The sequence below is a fragment of the Amphiura filiformis genome, chromosome 7 (genome assembly GCF_039555335.1).
Source record: "Amphiura filiformis chromosome 7, Afil_fr2py, whole genome shotgun sequence".
In the NCBI taxonomy this organism is placed as follows: domain Eukaryota; kingdom Metazoa; phylum Echinodermata; class Ophiuroidea; order Amphilepidida; family Amphiuridae; genus Amphiura; species Amphiura filiformis.
Window position 1 is genome coordinate 19,171,720 of NC_092634.1, and position 23,283 is coordinate 19,195,002.

The 23,283-nt window shown below is 37.4% G+C and overlaps 4 protein-coding genes across 4 annotated transcripts; all 4 read right to left on the reverse strand.

Annotated features, from left to right (window-relative positions):
• Positions 1-2,993: 2,993 nt before the first annotated feature.
• LOC140157694 (uncharacterized) lies at positions 2,994-3,638 on the reverse strand. Its single transcript, XM_072180934.1, has one exon. The coding sequence runs from the start codon at positions 3,636-3,638 to the stop codon at positions 2,994-2,996; it is 645 nt and encodes a 214-aa protein (XP_072037035.1).
• A 638-nt stretch (positions 3,639-4,276) lies between these two features.
• Positions 4,277-5,047, reverse strand: LOC140157695 (uncharacterized). Its single transcript, XM_072180935.1, has one exon. It carries the CDS (start codon positions 5,045-5,047, stop codon positions 4,277-4,279), a length of 771 nt encoding a protein of 256 aa, XP_072037036.1.
• Positions 5,048-6,984: 1,937 nt separating this feature from the next.
• LOC140156842 (cytochrome P450 2U1-like) lies at positions 6,985-12,855 on the reverse strand. The gene is made up of 3 exons (XM_072179840.1): positions 11,852-12,855; positions 9,646-10,590; positions 6,985-8,549 (listed from the first exon to the last, which is right to left on the reverse strand). The coding sequence occupies exons 1-3, from the start codon at positions 12,210-12,212 to the stop codon at positions 8,368-8,370; spliced, it is 1,488 nt and encodes a 495-aa protein (XP_072035941.1). The 5' UTR covers positions 12,213-12,855; the 3' UTR covers positions 6,985-8,367.
• A 4,749-nt stretch (positions 12,856-17,604) lies between these two features.
• LOC140156843 (cytochrome P450 2U1-like) lies at positions 17,605-21,308 on the reverse strand. The gene is made up of 3 exons (XM_072179841.1): positions 20,287-21,308; positions 18,484-19,428; positions 17,605-18,161 (listed from the first exon to the last, which is right to left on the reverse strand). The coding sequence occupies exons 1-3, from the start codon at positions 20,669-20,671 to the stop codon at positions 17,980-17,982; spliced, it is 1,512 nt and encodes a 503-aa protein (XP_072035942.1). The 5' UTR covers positions 20,672-21,308; the 3' UTR covers positions 17,605-17,979.
• Positions 21,309-23,283: the final 1,975 nt, after the last annotated feature.

Here is a 23,283-nt window from a genome sequence, read left to right on the forward strand (position 1 = left end):
ATAGGCCTATAACTATCGTAAGAATATTAATTGAAATGTATAGCTAGTTTCAAAATAATATGATAAGGAGATTAACGCTGGGTCCCGACATAATCCATGTTGAGTGGTATCGCGAGTTCATTCATGTTTACTCAAACGAAGCTCTTAAGGTAGAGTCTTTTGTCTTGAAGTGGGACTAATAACCACTTGACTAAACAAAAGAGAGACATTTGGATGTAGTCGTTACAAGCTCTTACACATGCCCTTCTTTTGAACGCACATTGATACACATGTCCCGAGTTTAAGCGACAAGACGCTGTTGTTGCAATAACCAACCATACGTTCGCGTTGGAGTAAATTTGAGCAAGAAATCCAATCGATATTTCTGAAGTTGCCGTTCCAGTTGAAGTAACTTCATTCCGCAAGCTCTCTATTATCTTGGTCTCCCATACTGCAGTTACTGTCCGTTTTCCTATACACAATACACAGTGCTCTTTCCCATTGACGCGTGACCTTTACAAATAGCCCTACGTTAAAAGTATGGGGATATGACTAGTTAACGTCGCTGTGTGAAAAATAACCGGCCAATATTAAAAGTACTCTTCTAAAATTCTAGACAATATAGTTTTGTAACATGTCCTAAATTTTTAGCTAATTTAGATGTTTGGAAATATTCGTACTTTGGTGTTTTAGGAAGGATATGTAAACGACAGATAACACCAAAAATATGAAGAAATTATTTCCAAACCGTGTTAAGTCAAAAATCATTATGTTGCTCATTTTCAAGAATGCTGGTTTACAAAAAGCAGGCAATTGTCTCATTTCGTGAACAAAGCTACACATACCATTGTTTCCTTTCGTTTCCTTTATTATTCCCAACTGAAGCTATAATACCAGCTTTATTGTGATATCGCACATGAAAACAGACACTTGTGCACAACCAGAGAAGATCCGATTTAATCAGTTGAGCTGTTTCAATGAGTGTTATCTTGGTTTAATAGCTTTTAATGGGGTTAAGTCCTGCAAAGGTCGAGATGAATTCTACTGTAGACATGACTGCATCATGCGTAAGGCACAACATCTGTTTTGGTCCTATCGGTGCCTGAAGAGGTACCGATGACACTTTTTATCGTGCCTTGAACATTTGTATAGTGCATTCGTTTTTAAATGAAAAATAATAACACTATGCAATTGTCAATTATTATGCTTGATACAATTTACTATATCTCCAGGGAGTGATCTTAAGAATCATCGGTACCTAACCGGGCACCGATAGTTATATAGGACCAAATTCGATGTGATGCCTAACATCCCAGGCTGAAATTTGATACACTTTTGATACATATGAAAAATGTATGAAATAAAAAGTATTTGAATTGGAACCCTCATTTCATACACTTTTACGTATCAAAACTGTATCAAATTAACATTGCATACACATTTTATACATATCAAAAGTGTATTAAATGCCAAGATGATGTATCAAAAAAGTATCAAATAAGTTGGGTGTATGAAATGTATGAAATGGATCATATCAAAACTGTATCAAATGAAATGTATCCTTTCATTTCATACATATTTATATCAAAAGTGTATCAAATATGTCACTGTATCAAATCAGCGTTCCAATTTCAACTGTATCAAATTAGCGTTGAAATTTTATCCTTTCATTTCATACACATTTCATATATAATTATATCAAAAGTGTATCAAATATGTTACTGTATCAAATCAGCGTTCCAATTTAAACTGTATAAAATTAGCGTTGAAATTCTTATCCTTTCATTTCATACACATTTCATACATAATTATATCAAAAGTTTATCAAATATGTTACTCTATCAAATCAGCGTTCCAATTTAAACTGTATCAAATTAGCGTTGAAATTCTTATCCTTTCATTTCATACACATTTCATACATAATTATATCAAAAGTGTATCAAATATGTTACTGTATCAAATCAGCGTTCCAATTTAAACTGTATCAAATTAGCGTTGAAATTTTATCCTTTCATTTCATACACATTTCATACATAATTATATCAAGAATGTATCAAATATTCTATCAAATCAGCGTTCCAATTTCAACTGTATCAAATTAGAGTTGAAATTCTTATCCTTTTATTTCATACACATTTCATACATAATTATATCAAAAGTGTATCAAATATGTTACTGTATCAAATCAGCGTTCCAATTTAAACTGTATCAAATTAGCGTTGAAATTCTTATCCTTTCATTTCATACACATTTCATACATAATTATATCAAAAATGTATCAAATATGTTACTCTATCAAATCAGCGTTCCAATTTAAACTGTATCAAATTAGCGTTGAAATTCTTATCCTTTCATTTCATACACATTTCATACATAATTATATCAAAAGTTTATTAAATATGTTACTGTATCAAATCAGCGTTCCAATTTAAACTGTATCAAATTAGAGTTTTTGATTATGTAGTCAAATCCAATGAAATTCTACTCACTTAGACAGTTTCGTCTTCCTGGTCGGAAGACTTCTTCAGTAATGCGATGATCCACTGGTTTTCCCGCGAGACTTCTCATCCCTAGGGTGCACAGTTCTTAGTAGTGGATCATATATGTGATTTAGAGAATATACACCTTCATCGCGATTTAGCGTCTCCTGCCCCCTCTTTCTGATCCATAATGCCTCGCGTATCCATCTTGTGTGTTTATTTGAGTCCTTTTCGAGAATCTTTGCCCCCTCCCAGTCAATGACATGGTTCTCCTGTGCTACATGGTCGGTGATGGCCGACTTATGCTGTTCAGTGACGGATTCTTTTCTTTTGCTCTGGTATATTTAACATCTTTGATTTTTTCAGTGTCTTTTCTGTGTTCATTCAGTCTTGTTTGGAATTTTCTCCCTGTCTCGCCGATATATGATTTATTACAAGTTTGGCAAGGGATTTCGTATACACAGTCGCAGGATTGTGAGGAGTCGATCTTGTCCTTAGGATGCACAAGCAATCTCTTGAGGGTGTTGTGGGGCTTCATGGCCGTGCTGATACCATACTTTTGAAAGATCTTTGCAACCTTTCAGAGACTCCTTGCACATAGGGAATGACAACCATTCCTTTGCACCGATCCGCACTGTCTTTACTATTCCTGCTCACCTTAGTCTGTTTATTTTGAATTTGTTGTTTTGCCTTATCGATGGACCATTTAGGGTAGCTACACTGCGCTAACGCTGATCTTATTTTGTTTTCTTCCTCTTGTTTGTCCTCCTCCTCAGTGACAATGTTTTCCATCCTGTCAAGTAAGGTTCTAACCACCCCTATTTTTTGATGGAGAGGGTGCTGCGACGAAAAGTTCAGATATTGATCTGTGTGAGTCTTTTTCCTGTAGATTAACAGTTTCACAGATCCATCGTCCTTCCTTATAATGAGGGTGTCAAGGAACGGTATCTGGTTGTTTTCTTCCTCTTCGTGCGTGAACTTGATGTTCTTAGTGGGGTCGACTGTGTTGAGATGTTCCGTGAGTTGTTGCGTAGTCCCTTTTTTGATGATTTCCAGGATGTCGTCAACATATCTCTTCCACATCTTAGGCTTGCACTCCATGGGTGCTGTGGCAATAGCTTCTTGTTCGAGCCATTCCATGAATATGTTGGCGATGATTGCACTACATGGGCTCCCCATGGCGGCTCCGAACTTTTGTTTCTATATAGTCCCCCTGAACGAAAAGTATGTTGTCGTTAACACAAACTCCAGTAACTCCATTATGTCATCAACGTTCAAATTAGTTCTGTTCTTCAATGTCTTGTCATCTGACAGGCGGTTCTTGATGATACTAAGTGTCTTGTCAATCGGGGTGTTGGTAAATAAGGACACGACATCGTGTGAATTAAAGATGTCCCCTCTTCGATGAAAACCCTGCTAGATCCTCCGCTAATTGGCGGAATTCACAACATGGTGCTCCGTTTTTCCAACCATTGGGGCAAGGATTTCACCGAGTGCCTTAGAAGTTTGGTATGCTATTGATCCGGTGTAGTCTACAATGGGGCGAACTGGGTTGCCCTCTTTGTGAATCTTGGTTGTACAATAAAGGCGTGGAGTGACCTCTGCAGTAGGATACAGCAGTTTGTATTGGCTGTCATTGATCTTAGAATCCTCTTTCAGTCTTTGCAAAATTCCAACAAGTTTTCTTTTGTAAGAGCCAGTTGGGTCCCCTTTAAGCTTTTCATACGTTCTTGTATCACTTAACATGTTCTTCACTTTTTCTTCATAGGTGTCTTTTTCTGTGACCACAGTACTTCTCCCCTTGTCAGCTCCCATTATTATGAGCGATTGATCTTTTGAAGCTCTCTGAGGGCTTTCCTTTCATCATAACTAATATTAGGAGGGGGGATTTTGGCGGATTTCAGAACACCTGCTACTTCTGCACGCAAGTTTTGAGCTTCAGCATTAGGAATAGCCCAACAGGCTTTCTCGCAAGCAACTATAAACTCGTCATTGGGAATCTTATCAACAGACACCGCGAAGTTTAGCCCTTTAGCCAACAAGGTGGTTTGTGGTTTGGTAAGCTTACGATCGGAAGTATTGATAACCCAACGTTTTAGCTGTGTACCTGATAGATCTGGCTCAGCCGAAGCTGCATTACTCACTTTTTTACTCCATTCTTTGTTCTTGAGCCGTTCAAACTTGTCCTTATGCCTTTTCTTGGTCTTTTCATGTTCCGATTTCCCTTTGTTTTCACAATGAATTTCAACATGGCGCCGTAGCTCTGTGTCGTCGTTCGTCAGTGTTTCTAGATCTTTTTTCAACACCGCTCTTTCCTTTTCATATGACTTGATTTGGTTGCTAATGACGCGGATACGTTCTCTCGCTAGCTCTTTTTGCGCTTTTTCAACGATGTTTTTGGCTTTGATCGTCTTGATCGGGCAGCGAATTCGGAGGCTTGATGGTGTGACTCCATGTTGTTTACACCGGTGCGTGAATGTAAGGTGGTTGCGATGGCGAGCAATTTTCCTCTCTATATTCTCTAAATCACGTATATTTTTCACTGCATCGTTTCCATAATTTCTTCTTACATCTTGAAACAAATTCATCAGGATTGTGAAGTAAACTAAAGTTTTTGATTATGTAGTCAAATCCGATGAAATTCTACTCACTTAGACAGTTTCGTCTTCCTGGTCGGAAGACTTCTTCAGTAATGCGATGATCCACTGGTTTTCCCGCGAGACTTCTCATCCCTAGGGTGCACAGTTCTTAGTAGTGGATCATATATGTGATTTAGAGAATATACACCTTCCTGTGCACCCTAGGGATGAGAAGTCTCGCGGGAAAACCAGTGGATCATCGCATTACTGAAGAAGTCTTCCGACCAGGAAGACGAAACTGTCTAAGTGAGTAGAATTTCATTGGATTTGACTACATAATCAAAAACTTTAGTTTACTTCACAATCCTGATGAATTTGTTTCAAGATGTATCAAATTAGCGTTGAAATTCTTATCCTTTCATTTCATACACATTTCATACATAATTATATCAAAAGTGTATCAAATATGTTACTGTATCAAATCAGCGTTCCAATTTAAACTGTATCAAATTAGCATTGAAATTGTTATCCTTTCATTTCATACACATTTCATACATAATTATATCAAAAGTGTATCAAATATGTAACTGTATCAAATCAGCGTTCAAATTTAAACTGTATCAAATTAGCGTTGAAATTCTTATCCTTTCATTTCATACACATTTCATACATAATTATATCAAAAGTTTATCAAATATGTTACTGTATCAAATCAGCGTTCCAATTTAAACTGTATCAAATTAGCGTTGAAATTTTTTCCTTTCATTTCATACACATTTCATACATAATTATATCAAAAATGTATCAAATATGTTACTCTATCAAATCAGCGTTCCAATTTAAACTGTATCAAATTAGCGTTGAAATTATTATCCTTTCATTTCATACACATTTCATACATAATTATATCAAAAGTTTATCAAATATGTTACTCTATCAAATCAGCGTTCCAATTTAAATTGTATCAAATTAGCGTTGAAATTCTTATCCTTTCATTTCATACACATTTCATACATAATTATATCAAGAATGTATCAAATATTCTATCAAATCAGCGTTCCAATTTAAACTGTATCAAATTAGCGTTGAAATTCTTATCCTTTCATTTCATACACATTTCATACATAATTATATCAAAAGTTTATCAAATATGTTACTCTATCAAATCAGCGTTCCAATTTAAACTGTATCAAATTAGCGTTGAAATTCTTATCCTTTCATTTCATACACATTTCATACATAATTATATCAAAAGTTTATTAAATATGTTACTGTATCAAATCAGCGTTCCAATTTAAACTGTATCAAATTAGCGTTGAAATTCTTATCCTTTCATTTCATGCACATTTCATACATAATTATATCAAAAGTGTATCAAATATGTTACTGTATCAAATCAGCGTTCCAATTTAAACTGTATCAAATTAGCATTGAAATTATTATCCTTTCATTTCATACACATTTCATACATAATTATATCAAAAGTGTATCAAATATGTCACTGTATCAAATCAGCGTTCTGATTTAAACTATCAAATTAGCGTTGAAATTCTTATCCTTTCATTTCATACACATTTCATACATAATTATATCAAAGGTGTATCAAATATGTTACTGTATCAAATCAGCGTTCCAATATAAACTGTATCAAATTAGCATTGAAATTCTTATCCTTTCATTTCATACACATTTCATACATAATTATATCAAATCAGCGTTCCAATTTAAACTGTATCAAATTAGCATTGAAATTCATATCATTTTATACACATTTCATACATATCAAAAGTGTATCGCATGGAATGTATCAAAAAAGTGTATCAAATGGTATATATCAAAAATAGGGCGGTCCCGCTGGCCAGCGTGCCCCCCCCCCCATACTGCCCAATACTGCCATGAATATTTTCAACATGTTAATTTGTTAAGAATATTGTAAGGATCATTTCTGTTGAATTTGATTGAACCAATTTCAAAATTTGACCTTTGACCCCTTAACTTTAAACTTTGGGGTCATTAATGTTTGTAAACATGTTTAGATTGTGTAAGGATCATTCTTGTTGAATTTGAGCTAGTTTGGACAAATTTTGAGATTTGGCCTTTGACCCCGGAACTTTGACCTTTGGGGTCATAATATTTTAAACATGTTAAGAATGTTGTAAGGATCATTACTGTTGAATTTGGGCTTGATTGGACTGAAAATGTCCTTGCGTTTAGCATATTTTGCACCAAAAATCTAATCAGGTCGAGAACCTCTGGCCGCACCACTCCCCACCAAGTTTTGTCCCTGTACCCCATACCGATCTCCAGATATCTGTTCACAAGGTATTTTGCTTGAAACGCATAAATTATACACATTAGGTGCTTAATTACCATGTATTTTGCCCTGAAAATCTAATTGGATCGAGAACCTCTGGCCACGCTACTCCCCACCAATGTCATGCGCATATTTGTGGGGGGGGGGGGTCTTTGGGTTGGCAAAATTAACCTTTTCGGCAGCCCCATGGGTAGGAGCGGTATGCCACTAAAGTTACGTCACTGTACCCCATACGGATCTCTAGATAATCTGCGTATACACCCCAACACCCCCAACACACTCCCACACCATAGTGATTATAGACAAAAAGGCTACCAATAACAAAATGATTCAGCAGGTTTTTTTTTTACTATACAGGCTGTGCTACGCTTAATACATACATGGAGGCCCTATATATAATATACTTACTTTATCAGAACAAAGTCAATAAAATATCCTCTTTAATCACAGTCCCTGATTACAACTACATTGTAACCTAATGTGGAGTCTACAAGCAATGTATGTATCTTCATCATGATAAATAAAACACCATAATTTGCTCTAAAATACAGTACATTTCCAAATGCAAATCCTGGTGTTAAATGCATGCATGCCACATGGGCAAATTTGGAAATGATGAGTCATGATCTAGTCATGTGATCAGTTTGATACAGTTTACATATACTAAAAAACTGGCAAAGTCCAATTTGATACACTTTTGATACACCACAAGCAGTGCCAAAATTAACTAAGTTCAAATTTGATACACTGTTGATATATTTTTGATACAGTTAGGTGGTATTTGATAAAGTTTTGATACCCTATATTTTCAGTTGATACATTTTCAATTCACCTTCGTATATCAAAACTGTATCAAATTGCTATTTGATATAGTTTTAATACACTTTGATACACTTTTAATACACTTCTTGCTGTATAGAATTTCTGCTAGGGATTTTTGTTCGGGCATGATCAGCATCTTGAGCAAGCAATAGTTATTTTGCAGCCTATTGTCATACGGTAGTTGCCAGGCAACTCAATTTCTGGGCAGAAATATAACCGTGAATGGCTTTGGTACAAAAATAGCCCCGTATGTTCCTTCAAAGGTTACACATGGTACATCGTCTGGTTTGACAAGTGAAAATCGGTGAAGAAGATGGGTGAAAAAGACAAATAGCTCCATTTTGCCAATGTTTTCCCCTGGACACATGCGACGACCTGTTGAAACAATACGAAACACACAATATAGTAAAAATCCTTTGTTGACCTGTTGAAAGGTAAACATTATCGTTACATACTGCAGTTACTGTTCATTTTTCTATACACAATACACAGTGCTCTCACCATTGACGTGTGACCTCTACAAACAGTGTATGTTAGAGGTATAGGGCATTGCCTAGTTAACGTCACTGTGTGTAAAATAACCAGCCAATATTTTTGTACTCTCTGAAATTCTAGAAAATATAGTTTTGTAACATGTCCTAAATTTTTAGCTAATTTAGATGTTTGGAAATATTTTTAGTAAGGAAGGGCACGGCATGGCCTGCAAAATTCCCTGTGTAAATCGAATGCAACTTTTAGTGACTATCACTCACTTGTGGACCGCTCTCTTCTGAAGGGCATTAAAGCTAAATCACTTGACGGACATTTTTTGTACTTGCTGTCAATCAAGAATAATGTATACATTACATGTAGGCTAAAAACTGAGTAGGTGGGGCATCTGCAAATGTTCGTACCTCCCTGATATGTAAATGACAGATAACAGCAAAAACAACTCCCATATTTGTCCATAACTTTGGTCAGTGGAGCGAGTCAGGGGATTTCAAGTGGGTGATTATTGATTGGCAAATGCCATTTTTGGGCATAAGTGCAGTCCACCATTCAATGTGCAGGATGGGAATAGACTTTATCGATTGATTTTGCTGGAGTAATTTCCTGTTAACCAGGTTTAAGTACTGCAAAGGGCGAATCATGTTTGCTATGCAGCATAACTGCACTATGAATATTTTGTGACTATCAAACCTATCATGTACATGCAAGAATTCAATATGCTCTTGACCTCCTGAGGTGCATGACGGCGTATCTTCTGATGGGTAGATAGGAAGATTTAACTGGTCATATAATATTATGCAACGAAAACTAACTTTTCAGATTTGTTTGCCAATCTTAAACTCGCAAGTTGTTGTATAATTGCTGTGCAATAATTATGTGTACCCCGGGGTGGTGAATTATAGGAGGGGGAGCAAATTCACCACCCCGGGGTACACATAATTATTGCACAGCCCCTAATGTAAGTAAATTCGGCAATACTTACCGAGTCCAAAAGGAATAACTTCGCTCTTTTCAAAATACTCTCCATTTTCATCAATGAACCTTTCAGGTCTGAACTGCTCTGGTTCTGGAAATGCAATCGGGTCTCTCATCACGGCGTAAGCGTTTGAAACGAGTGTCGCACCTTTCGGAATATGGTACCCAGAGAGTGATGTCTCATTACCAGCCGCATGAAAATCAAGGAGTGGTGCTAATGTCACATGACGTTGAACCTCCAGCAAAGCAGCTCTGGTGTATGGCAGATTGTTTTGATCGGAAAGCCGTGGAAGCCGATTACGGCCAACAACTGAATCCGTTTCTTCCTGAACCATCTGCTGGATATCTGGATGTGCCATCATGTATAAGCAACACCATTCTAAGGTAGTAGACACCGTATCAATTCCTGCTAAAGACAACAAATTCAATGCAGCTTTCATATTGCGTTCATGCAGGTACGAGTAAGGGTCATCTGGTGTTGGCTTTTCATCCATTTCCTTCAAATAAACATCAATGAAATCAAGTGGGTTTTCGGCGTCGAAGTGTTCGCGATGTTCATCAATAAGTTTGTCGAGAGAGGCGATTATATCTTCTTGAAGCTTTAACATTACCTTGCTGTCTTTGTTTGGAAAATAATACGGAAGTAGCAGAGACCAGCCTCCATTTCCAGCAAGTTCCAAACGTCTGTGATTAAGATCAAGCAGATGACTAAACTTGTCATCATCGTACTCATGACGTTTCCGAAACAAGATCTTCGACATAACGTTAGCGGATGTGTTCGCCAAATACCGACGTGGACTGCATGCCTTTTCCTTTTGCGTGTTTAACTCATCCACTAGAACCTTAGATTCTTCCACAATATCAGCTTCAAAGCTACGTTTCCCGATTTCCAAACCTCGAAAAGTGGTGAGGAGAAACCTCCTTAGCTCGGCGTTGTGCTTGTAAGAATGCACTGTTAAAATCGGAAAACAAAAGACAACATAAATAACAGTTATTTAGACAACTGCACATAATTATGACAAGTTGACTAGCTAACATAACAAGAGGAACTGACATAAAAAGGAATATTTGATGTTGTTGTTGACGTTGTTTGCGTTTGGTTCTTTGTTGTTGTTGTTGTTGTTGTTTTGGGTTTTTTCAGTGTGAAGTTAGGCCACGGTGCACACCGACACCGCCTGGCTAATAATTACTTTGTTAGCAGAGATACTAAAATAAATACCCGGGATCGATACACGTGAATTTGCTATGCACGAGTTTGATATGAGAAGAAAATCTTTGGATACCGGTGTAGAAAATGATGAATATCTCCCGTAAATGATTTCGTATAAAGAAACCAGATGTGGTTCCTTGCACATGAATATATATTTTGAACAGATATGATAGTCGTTAGCTTGCGCTTTGAGACAGTAGCTTGCGTCTTGAGTCAAAAACTGACAATAATTCCGCAATAGTTCTGATTAATGTGCCGAATTATATAGCGCAGTGTATAGGCCAATCGTGAAGGTTGTCTAAAAGAATATGACCTATGGCATACCATGCTTGACTGACACACCGCGAGGTTAGTCACCGAGCTAATCGGGGCTATTGTCAGTAGCCTTAGTCAGATGTCCTTCGGCCTATTATGCGACTGTATAATGGCCATGCGTGGCGGTGGATTCAATCTACCATGGCGATTTCTGCCATGAAGATATCGGGGCGATGTCACTGTGCGGTGTTAGGCTACAATGGGTTACTTTCCTAAAATTTTTGTTGTAACTAATTTATAAACATGCAAAATGCTGATTAAAGATGTTTAGAAATTTGACGGCTTTTTATTTAGAAACATGTCTTGGAATTTGACATTGGTGTTAGGTTGTTAACAATGTTTAAAATCGATCACAAAACAAGAACATCGATGGTGCTGTCGCCTCGTCGGAATTAAATATTCACAACAGAAAATGCATTATTCCATCTTGCATACGGCCATGCGTTTTGAATTCGCCACCCAAGAAGGTGGCACCATTGCATTGGCCGAAACCTTCGACCAATAAAATAAAATAACTTGACATCCACATGCACACCAGAAAGAGTTTTGCTGTCAATTTAAAGCTGCAACTATACTACATACTGTGCGAAAATCATGAATGCGTGTTTTAGGGGGTTGGGGGAAAATGTCATTTAAAAATTATTAGCTGGTCGTTCTATATTAATTTTATGCATATTTAATAGCTTACCGTGACTACCCATCAATTCGGATTGCAAGAAGTTATTGTATCCTTTGTTGTTCAACGCAGGGTTATTCAAGCCTTCTTGCAAAATGGAGAAATCGTTGATAACCACAACAACCAGTCCGAATAGATTAAAGCTGTAAATCTTTCCATATTTGTGTCCAAGTCGTGTCAATATCATATGCAACTCTTCTCCTTTGTACATATACCACATCAATTGAGGAAAGAAACCCAGTATTGGGAAACCCCATGGTCCTGGTGGCAAATTGCGTGATCTTTGTATCCACCACCCAACCATAGTGAATACCAACAAAAGGAATACGATTGACTTAACATTCAACCAATCGATTAAACTACCAAGTGTCATCTTGATAGATATCCTGATTAAGTTTCATAAAGCATGTCAACTACAAAGTATATAACTTGCTACTTGATGCTATCCAATATAACCAAAATACCCGGCCAAAGTTTAGCTTTAGCATGCATGTTCATTGTATATATTACATGTATAATCATGTACGAAAGTAAAAAAATATTATCTCCCCGACCTTTTTGTGCAAAGTACACATGCATGTAAATAAGAGAAGAGGGCATGTTCATGTTCAAGTTCATTCATCGTGACCTGGTGTTTAAAGCAGCACCATTATTTTTTTATTATTTTCATGAACTCCATGCGGTCTTAAATGTCCCGTGTACAAACGTTAAGGTATAATGCTCAAGTGCTACCAGCAGTTTGTCCATTCAGGGGATTGTAGTTGCTTTATTACTGAGTAACGGCCGGCCGGCCCTGGCAGTGGCGTAGCCAGTAAGGGGGGGGGGGGGGCAGGGGCCGGTGCCCCCCGCTCATCATTGCCGTCGGTTCGTCTTAGGCCGTCGGTAGACGACGAGCCTTGCCTAAAAACAATTGGGGGTCAACAAAAGACAATTTTGTGTGTATATGGTGAATAAACCGAGAACATGTTTGTATTTGAATACATGTACTTTTGGATATGATTCTACCTTTTTTGAAAATTTTGAGGATTTTTGAGGACCGCATTGGCCACAAAAATGATTTTCGTCGGTACATTTAAAAGTTGTGCCCCCCGTTCCGAAAACCTGGCTACGCCACTGGGCCATGGAGCCCTAATATGTGACATACGACGTATGGGGGGGCTCATATATACATATAACAACATAATGCTCAAGTGCTATCCTTGCCCCAAATTTGAGCCCTAAAGCTTTTTTTATTTTGGGCGCTGGGGCCATTATATTTGACGTTTGCGGCTCATGTACATATGATAAGGTATAATGCTCAAGCGCCATCAGTATAATAACGTAGAACACTTTAGGTGCTTTATTTACTGGGCCTTGGGCCAATTTATGTTTGACCTATGTAGCTCATGTACACATGTTAACCCTAACACTGGACCCTGCTTTTTGGGATCGGAAGTCAAAGAAGATCCGAAAAGTCAAGGAGAAGAAGACTTTTTGACTTGGCACCCCCGGGATTCGAACCTTTGACCCCTCGCATGCCAAGCACACGATCACGGACCGGTAGCTACACGGGTTATTGCTGCCCGGCCAGCAATTCCGTGCGCATATAACACTTAGGGTGATTGCGTCATCGCAGACCCTGGGATTCATGCATGCGCAGATTTTTCATCGTTAAAGATGCATTATCTGTTATTTTGGAGAATTTTTAAAAAATGTTTGCCACGGTCAAAAAATGGATTTCCTTTAAACTTTCATATTTGATGCACCTTGACCTGAAACAAACACACATGAAATAAATTTGGGAAAAATATCCCTGTTGCCATGGTAACAGCCAAATTTTCATTTTAGGCCTATTTTCACAATTTTGCATTTTCAGCAGTCAATTTGTCAAGTTTTGAAGCCAGTGTTACTAATATACACAATATATATATAATTTTTTCTTTATAAGGTATGAATAGGTCAAACCTTAGATGCCGCATTGAAAGTTTAAAAATAATCACCAGATGTCAGGGTGGGTTATACCATTTATTTGAAATAGGGTGTTTTTCAATTTTTCAAAGTATGAAAATATACCAACTTTGTATAGCTCATAAACCATATGGTAGTGCTCCGATTTCAACATCGACCACAGCATGTTGAGATGATACATTGGTCTTATGAAAAATTTACATTTGAGCTCGGGGAAAAACATCTGTTTATACAGTGTTGCCAGACATTTTCCTATTTTGTTCGAAATTCAGCACAAGTATAACCTTAAGTTAAATGATGTGAAAATAAAACCTCACCCTTTCAAGGAACATTTTTTAGAAAGAAAGTTAATTTCATATCAAATTTGATCAGTTATTAGGTCAGTGTTGTTCCAAACCACATGGGTGTTGCCAAAATTGGGGTTTAATTGTAAGATATGAACATTTGTCAGCTATTTTTCAGTCTTAAAAATACCAAAATACAATGACATGCATTCCTAAAATAAAGATGTGAAAATGAAACATCGACCTCATCATGTTGAGATGATACATCGGTCTTATGAAAAATGTACATTTGAGCTTGGGGAAAAAACATCTGTTTATACAGTGTTGCCAGACATTTTCCTATTTTTTCGAAATTCAACACAAGTCTCACCTTAACCCTAACGCCCTAAGGGCTTTTCGGCGACGGTAAAGGAAAGAAGGAAATAATAAAGAGAGAAAAGAAGGAAAGAAGTTGTTTGCTCTGGGTGGGATTCGAACCCGAGACCCCTCGCATGCCAAGCACTCGGTCGGGGTTTAATTGTAAGATGTGAATATTTTCAGCTTTTTCAGCTATTTTTCAGCTTTTTCAGCTATTTTTCAGTTTTAAAAATGCCAAAATACAATGGCATGCATTCCTAAAATAAAGATATGAAAATGAAACATTGACCTCATCATGTTGAGATGATACATCGGTCTTATGAAAAATTTACATTTGAGCTTGGGGAAAAACATCTGTTTATACAGTGTTGCCAGATATTTCCTATTTTTTCGAAATTCAGCACTAGTCTCACCTGAAATTGACATATTCGGTCTAGCCCGGTAGGTGCTGCCAGGAGTAGGTGCAGTGTGAACGATGGTCAGCGTAAGTTCCGCCAGGCGTACGTCCGACGATTTACTCCTGACAAAAGTCAGGAGTAGCGAGCTGGGTGTAACCTCCGCCAGGCGTAAGTTGCAATGCAAACGCAGATTACGCCTGGTAAGTTTGAGTATTGTTATTCCCGTGTTGTAATACTTAGATGTAAAGAAACATTTGTCAACATATTTACCATTTAAAATTATAAGAAGATTATGTAATAGGCCTATATGCTATAATAAATTGATGGGATATGACGGTGCTTGTTGAGGTATTATATGCTTAAAATAATCAGAACCCTGTATCAGACCGTGATCGATAATATGTTACGTATAATATCTGGTAGAAATATATTATCGATTTTACGTCATCAAACATTCGTTAGAACTTAAACATTACTGGAAATAGAATGGCGATAGATTAAATAACGTAGATATGTTACATACAATATTGTACGTCAAATAAAAAGTCTGCATACTGCTTAATACCCTTGAACATAGGCGCTATGGCTACAGAGCGCATAGCTCTGTAACCACGGCGCACCTATACATCCTAATCCGAAACCACCGCTGCTCACCACAACTCCAAAAACCATTGCTCATCTGGGTCTGCACCAAACTGGTGTTGTTACTGCCCAATCGGGTGGAATAAATCCGCTTAAAACTCGATGTTGATTGTATTGTGTTGTAAACTTTCATCATTCTTTTGTCCACGTATAACACGGGTGATGAAATGCAGTTTAATATCCCCGCCAAGGCTACATCATTTCAAATTTTAGGTGGGATATACCTTTTTGCAAATTATTTGCGGGCTCTGAGAGCATGAATGTTTTAAAAGTATTCAATTTTGTACTCTCAACAAACTGTGCGCACTTTAGATGTAACACTATGACTCCAAGTATTATAAATAAATCCAAACGGTAATTTTTAGCTAATGAGTTAATGACCATAGGTGTAGATCCTGGGGGATGGGGGATAAATGTTGACGCCTGTATATGGGTTTCTGACCAAAATTAACCCCATATTTGGCCATTTTAAACTGAAAAGTAGCAATTTTCATAGCCCTTCGCGCAAATTCATTCCAGTTTTGTACCATATTTCACCAGGTGCTGGATTTACTGGACTTCAAGACATTTTCTCCAACCCCAATCTATGCCACTGTTAATGACGTATATTTTTGGTTTCTTTTTTTAGGACATGAAAGGGGGGGGGGGTAAAAAATAATAAAACAATTTAAACCATAAAAAGGCCATAAAAAATCCACCCTTTTTAAAAGGGATTAAAAATTCTGTATCGGATACTTTCAGACAAATTTCATGAACCTGCAAAAATCTATGGCGATCTATGGATGACGGCCGATGACCCCAAAATGATCTTAACATTTTTGTCTCGCTTCGGGGGTTGTTTCTACCAAATGTCATGAACCTGCAATTATCAAGATCATGTCGAGGTCATCCTGGGTCAAATTTCCATTGTTGCAGGTTCATGAAATTTGATGGGACGGTCCCCAAAGCGAGACAAAATTTCAAGGTCACTTGGGGTCATCTGAGGTCAAATTTTCTTAGATTGTTACTGGTTCATGAAAATTGGTGTAAATGATCCATAGGAATAGGCACTGGATGGTTAAAAGTTGTAAGTAAATGAGGCATGACAAATCATAGAGATCATAAAGACTAACCCTATCACAGATACAACACACACTCTTAAAAAAAAGGTTCTTCAAGGGTTCTTCAAAATGATATAGGGTTCGTTCACGAACCATGTGCGCTTGATGAACATTGAAAGTCTGAATGGGGTTCTCGCAGTGAAAATAAGGTTCTTCGCAGCTTTAGGTTTCCACAAGGAACCCCTAATTTACTTGAAAAGGGTTCCAAGTGCACGTATTACATACTGCTGAAACGCAGGGCAAACGCTATTTAACACCGCGGATTATATATTTTCAAGCAAATTCATAGAATTTTTTGCCCGTTCACCTTCAAGGCATGATACGAGGAACATGAAAAAAATAAAAGAAAAATGCCCCCCTCTACAAAGACGAGAGCCGAAAACAAGTTCTTCTCTACTGCTCTTGCCCTTTGAATTATCCCTTCGTTTCCTTATAAGAGTATTAATTAATTAATTAATTAATTAATTAATTTTTTTATATTATTTATTTGTATATATTTATTTATTCATTTATTTATTATTTTTTAATTATTTTTTATTTATTTGTATATTTACTTATTTATTTATTTATTTATTTATTTATTTATTTATTTATTTATTTATTTATTTATTTATTTATTTATTTTTTATTTATTTTTTTATTTATTTGTTTGTTTATTTATCATCGCGCGAAGGCCTTTTTACGCTTTGATTGGAAGTTCTCACGATACATTACAAAAGAAAGCAGCACTATCTGTGCCCGAAGCTGCGAAGTGGTACATTTTGTACCGATGATACTTTTAAGGGGGTACTACACCCCTCAATAAATTTGTGACTATTTTTGCATTTTTCTCAAAGACTAATAACACCCTGGTAACAAAAGTTATGTATATTATAGGGGCAAGGAATCCAATTACTACCCTGAAATTTCAGTGACCAAGAGAAGCGGTTCGATACTTATGATAGAAAATGAGGTACCGCTAGGATGTACCTCATTTCCTATCATATTTACTGAACCGGTTGTCTTGAGTCACTGAAATTTCAGTGTAGTAATTGTATTCCTTGCCCCAATAATATACATAACTTTTTTTACCAGTGTGTTATTACTTTTTGAGAAAAATGCAAAAATAGTCACAAATTTACCACAGGGGTGTAGTACCCCCTTAACGTACCTTGAACATTTGTATAGTGCATTCGTTTTTTATTTAAATGAAAAATAATAACACTATACTATTGTCAATTATTATGCTTGATACAATTTACTATATCTCCAGTGAGTGATGTTAAGAGTCATCGGTACCTAAGATAGTTCTATAGGACCAAATTCGATGTGGTGCCTAACATTTTTGTTCTGGCATAATCAGCATCTTGATTTGAATGGAGCAAGCAAAATTTAGTTTGCAGCCTATTGTCATACGGTAGTTGCTCGGCAACTCAATTTCTGGGCAGAAATATAGCCGTGTATGACTTTGGTACAAAAATAGCCCCGTATGTTCCTTCAAAGGTTACACATGGTACATCGTCTGGTTTGACCAGTGAATATTGATGAAGAAGATGGGTGAAAAAGACAAATAGCTCCATTTTGCCAATGTTTTCCCCTGGACACATGCGACGACCTGTTGAAACAATACGAAACACACAACATAGTAACAATCCTGTAAACATGTTGATCTGTAAACATAATCTTTGTGAGTATCAAAACTATCAAGTACATGCGAGATTTCAATTTGCCCCTGACCTCCAGTGCACAACAATGGAGCTGAGGTACACGACGGCGTATCTTCTGATGGGTAGATAGGAAGACTTAACTGGTCATCCAATTTTATGCAACACAACTAAAACTAAATTATTCAGATTTGTTTGCCAATCTTAAACTCGCAAGCTCTTGTATAATGTAAGTAAATGTAAGTAAATGTAAGTAAATTATGTAATACATACCGAGTCCGAAAGGAATAACTTCGCTCTTTTCAAAATACTCTCCATTTTCATCAATGAACCTTTCAGGTCTGAACTGCTCTGGTTCTGGAAATGCAGTCGGGTTTCTCATCACGGCGTAAGCGTTTGAAACGATTGTTGCACTTTTCGGAATATGGTACCCAGCAAGTGATGTCTCATTACCAGCCGCATGGAAATCAAGGAGTGGTACAAGTGTCGCATGGCGTTGTATCTCCAGCAAAGCAGCTCTGGTGTATGGAAGGTTGTTTTGATCGGAAAGCCGTGGAAGCCGATTACGGCCAACAACTGAATCCATTTCTTCCTGAATCTTCAGCTGGATATCTGGATGTGCCATCATGTATAAGCAACACCATTCTAAGGTAGTAGATACCGTATCAATTCCTGCTAAAGACAAGGAATTCAATGCAGCTTTCATATTGTGTTTTTGCAGGTACGAGTAAGGGTCATCTGGTGTTGGCTTTCCATCCATTTCCGTCAAATAAATATCAATGAAATCAAGTGGGTTTTCGGCGTCGAAGTGTTCGCGGTGTTCATCAATAAGTTTGTCGAGAGAGGCGATTATATCTTCTTGAAGCTTCAACATTTCTTTGCTGTCTTTGCTTGGAAAATAGTACGGAAGTAGCAGAGACCAGCCTCCATTTCCAGCAAGTTCCAAACGTCTGTGATTAAGATCGAGCAGATGACTAAACTTGTCATCATCGTACTCATGACGTTTCCGAAACAAGATCTTCGACATAACGTTGGCGGATGTGTTCGCCAAATAAAGACGTGGATCACACGCCTTTTCCTTTTGTGTGTTTAACACATCCACTAGAGCCATAGATTCTTCCACAATATCGGCTTCAAAGGTACGTTTCCCGATACCCAAACCTCGAAAAGTGGTGAGGAGAAACTTCCTTAGTTCGGCGTTGTGTTTGTAAGAATGCACTGTTAAAAATCGGAAAACAAAAGACAACATAAATAACAGTTATTTAGACAACTGCACATAATTATGACAAGTTGACTAGCTAACATAACAAGAGGTACTGACATAAAAAGGAATTTTTGATGTTGTTGTTGACGTTATTTGCGTTTGTTTGTTGTTGTTGTTGTTGTTTTGGTTTTTTTCAGTATGAAGTTAGGCCACGGTGTTAGGCTAATGGGTACACGGGTTTGTGTAAACATGCAAAATGCTAATTAAAGATGTTTAGGAAAATGACGGCTTTTCTTTAGAAACACGTATTGGTAATTTGACATTGGTGTTAGGTTGTTAACAATTTTTAAAATCGATCACAAAACAAGAACATCGATGAAATACTTTCCTAAAATCTTTGTTGTAACTAATTTGTAAACATGCAAAATTTTAATTAAAGATGTTTAGGAATTTGACGGCTTTTATTTAGAAACATGTCTTGGAATTTGACATTGGTGTTAGGTTGTTAACAATGTTTAAAATCGATCACAAAACAAGAACATCGATGGTGCTGTCGCCTCGTCGGAATTAAGCATTCACAACAGAAAATGCATTATTCGATCTTGTATTTTGGCCATGCGTTTTGAATTCGTCACCCACGAAGAAAGGGGGCAGCATTGCATTGGCCGAAACCTTCGACCAATAAAATAAAATAACTTGGACAACCACATGTACAACAGAAAGAGTTTTGCTGTCAATTTAAAGCTGCAACTCCTTACTACATACTGTGCGAAAATCATGAATGCGTGTTTTAGGGGGTTTGGGGGAAAATGTCATTTAAAAATTATTAGCTGGTCGTTCTATATTAATTTTATGCATATTTAATAGCTTACCGTGACTACCCATCAATTCGGATTGCAAGAAGTTGTTGTATCCCTTATTGTTTAGCGCAGGGTCATTCAAGCCTTCTTGCAAAATGGAGAAATCGTTGATAACCACAACAACCAGTCCGAATAGATTAAAGCTGTAAATCTTTCCATATTTGTGTCCAAGTCGTGTCAATATCACATGTAACTCTTCTCCTTTGTACATATACCACATCAATTGAGGAAAGAAACCCAGTATTGGGAAACCCCATGGTCCTGGTGGCAAATTGCGTGATCTTTGCATCCACCACGCAACCATAAAAAATACCAACAAAATGAATACGATTGACTTAACATTCAAGTAATCGATTAAACTATTAAGTGTCATCTTGATATGCTGATAAAGTTTCATAAAGCATGTCAACTACAAAGTATATAACTTCCTACTTGGTGCTATATAATATGACCAAAATACCCGGCCAAAGTTTAGCTTTAGCATGCATGTTCATTGTATATATTACACGTATAATCATGTACGGAAGTAAAAAAATATTATCTCCCCGACCTTTTTGTGCAAAGTACACATGCATGTAAATAAGAGAAGAGGGCATGTTCATGTTCAAGTTCATTCATCGTGACCTGGTGTTTAAAGCAGCACCATTATTATTTTATTATTTTCATGAACTCCATGCGGTCTTAAATGCCCCGTGTACAAACGTTAAGGTATAATGCTCAATTGCTACCAGCAGTACATGTATATCCATTCAGGGGATTGTAGTTGCTTTATTTACTGAGTAACGGCCGGCCCTGCGTTTTAGCGTTTGGGGCCCTGGCAGTGGCGTAGCCAGTAAGGGGGGGGGGGCAGGGCCGGTGCCCCCCGCTTATCATTGCCGTCGGTTCGTCTTAGGCCGTCGGTAGACGACGGGCCTTGCCTAAAAACAATTGGAGGTCAACAAAAGACAATTTTGTGTGTACATGGTGAATAAACCGAGAACATGTCTGTATTTGAATACATGTACTTTAAATCTACCAAAAAAACGTTGACAACGTAAAGAAATCAGCAAGTTTTAAAAACCCACCTCGGCTCACTTTTTGAAACTTGGTCCCATTTGTAAAAGGTATTAATTTAAACTTCATCATATTTATATAAATTTAAAACATTTCCAGAAGTGTAGTAGGCTTGTAATCTTGTTGGAAACGCTGTATTCTGTTGAAATAAAATAAAAACACTGATTTCCTGTTGGTATTCAAAATGGGACCAAGTTTAAAAAAGTGAGCCGAGGTGGGTTTTTTAAACTTGCTGATTTCTTTACGTTGTCAACGTTTTTTGGTAGATTTTTTTTCTTTTATGAATGTAACCAAGTAGCTCCAAGCTTGGAAAGTCATCAGGTTACAAAGTGCTCCATAAAACGAAAAATAGATGTTTGGAGTTGCTGTTCATGATTGATGACAATAAATAATTAAACAAAACTTTATCAGTCGTTTATTTTAAAACTTGCTCGTCAATAACGCGTGACTGAGGCGTACACAATGATCAATATATATTTTAATATACTTTAATTATTCAAGGCAACGTAAATATGTACAGAAAATGTAAATATAAACAGCACACACCCAATGTTGACAATGCCAGAGAGATACGGAGAGTAAGTCCGATTTACTTCCAAGTTGGAACTGGTAAATGCGCATATATTTAAGCCTATGCTACGGAAGCGTCTAAATGCCCTGACTAGGCAAGATAATAATCGTGTTTGAATGTTTGTGGTTCTTTATAGCTCTGCGGGCCAACCTAGTTGGATATGCCTATTAAGCGGCGGTTATCTGCGATCTTTCGTGGTTTGTGGTTTTAATTTCCCTTATCAAGCACTGGCCTCTATCGGGAGCTAATTTATAGTTTAAGCTTGTTGGATATCCATATTTCGTGGTTTGTGGTTCTTCGTAGCCCTGTGGGGCAATCTAGTTGCAAATACAAATTTCGCGGTTTGTGGCTCTTCATTTCGTTTCATTTCGTTTATCGCGGTTTGTGGTCTTAATTTATTGGATATCCATATTTCGCGGTTTGTGGTTCTTTATAATCTATAGGCCTGTGGGCAATCTAGTTGGATATCCAAATTTCGCGGTTTGTGGTTCTTTGTAGTTCTGCGGGCCAACCTAGTTGGATATGCCTAGTAAGCGGCGGTTATCTGCGATCTTTCGTGGTTTGTGGTTTTAATTTCCTTATCAAGCCTGCCCTCTATCGGGAGCTAATTTATAGTTTAAGCTTGTTGGATATCCATATTTCGTGGTTTGTGGTTCTTTGTAGCCCTGCGGGGCAATCTAGTTGGATATCCAAATTTCGCGGTTTGTGGCTCTTCATTTCATGTAATTTCATTTTATCGCGGTTTGTGGTCTTAATTTGTTGGATATCCACATTTCGCGGTTTTTGTTCTTTGTAGCCCTGCGGGCAATCTAGTTGGATATCCCTATTAAGCGGAGGTTGTCGGCGATCTTTCGCGGTTTGTGATTTTAATTTCCTTATCAAGCCCTCTATCGGCAGTTAATTAGTTTAAGCTTGTTGGATATCCAAATTTCGCGGTTTGTGGTTCTTTATAGCCCTGCGAGGCAATCTAGTTGGATATCCAAATTTAACGGCAGTTGTTGGCGATCTTTCGCGGTTTGTGGTCTTAATTTGTTGGATATCCATATTTCACGGTTTGTGGTTCTTTATAATCGATAAGCCTGCGGGCAATCTTGTTGGATATGCAAATTTCGCGGTTTGTGGTTCTTTGTATTTGCGGGGCAATCTAGTTGGATATCCCTATTAAGCGGCGGTTGTCAGCGATCTTTCGCGGTTTGTGATTTTAATTACCCTTATCAGGCCCTGCCTCTATCGGGAGCTAATTTATAGTTTAAGCCTGTTGGATATCCATATTTCGTGGTGTGTGATTCTTTGTAGCCCTGCTGGGCTATCTAGTTGGATATCCAAATGTCGCGGTTTGTGGTTCTTTATAGCCCTGCGGTGAAATCTAGTTTGATATCAATATT

Coding starts and splice junctions, on each gene's coding strand:
- LOC140157694 (XM_072180934.1), bottom strand. CDS start 3,638: ATGGGGAGCCCATGTAGTGCAATCATCGCCAACATATTCATGGAATGG.
- LOC140157695 (XM_072180935.1), bottom strand. CDS start 5,047: ATGAATTTGTTTCAAGATGTAAGAAGAAATTATGGAAACGATGCAGTG.
- LOC140156842 (XM_072179840.1), bottom strand. CDS start 12,212: ATGACACTTGGTAGTTTAATCGATTGGTTGAATGTTAAGTCAATCGTA. Junction 10,591..11,851: donor CGAATTGATGGGTAGTCACG/GTAAGCTATTAA, acceptor CGATTTTAACAG/TGCATTCTTACAAGCACAAC. Junction 8,550..9,645: donor AGTTATTCCTTTTGGACTCG/GTAAGTATTGCC, acceptor TTGTTTCAACAG/GTCGTCGCATGTGTCCAGGG.
- LOC140156843 (XM_072179841.1), bottom strand. CDS start 20,671: ATGAAACTTTATCAGCATATCAAGATGACACTTAATAGTTTAATCGAT. Junction 19,429..20,286: donor CGAATTGATGGGTAGTCACG/GTAAGCTATTAA, acceptor GATTTTTAACAG/TGCATTCTTACAAACACAAC. Junction 18,162..18,483: donor AGTTATTCCTTTCGGACTCG/GTATGTATTACA, acceptor TTGTTTCAACAG/GTCGTCGCATGTGTCCAGGG.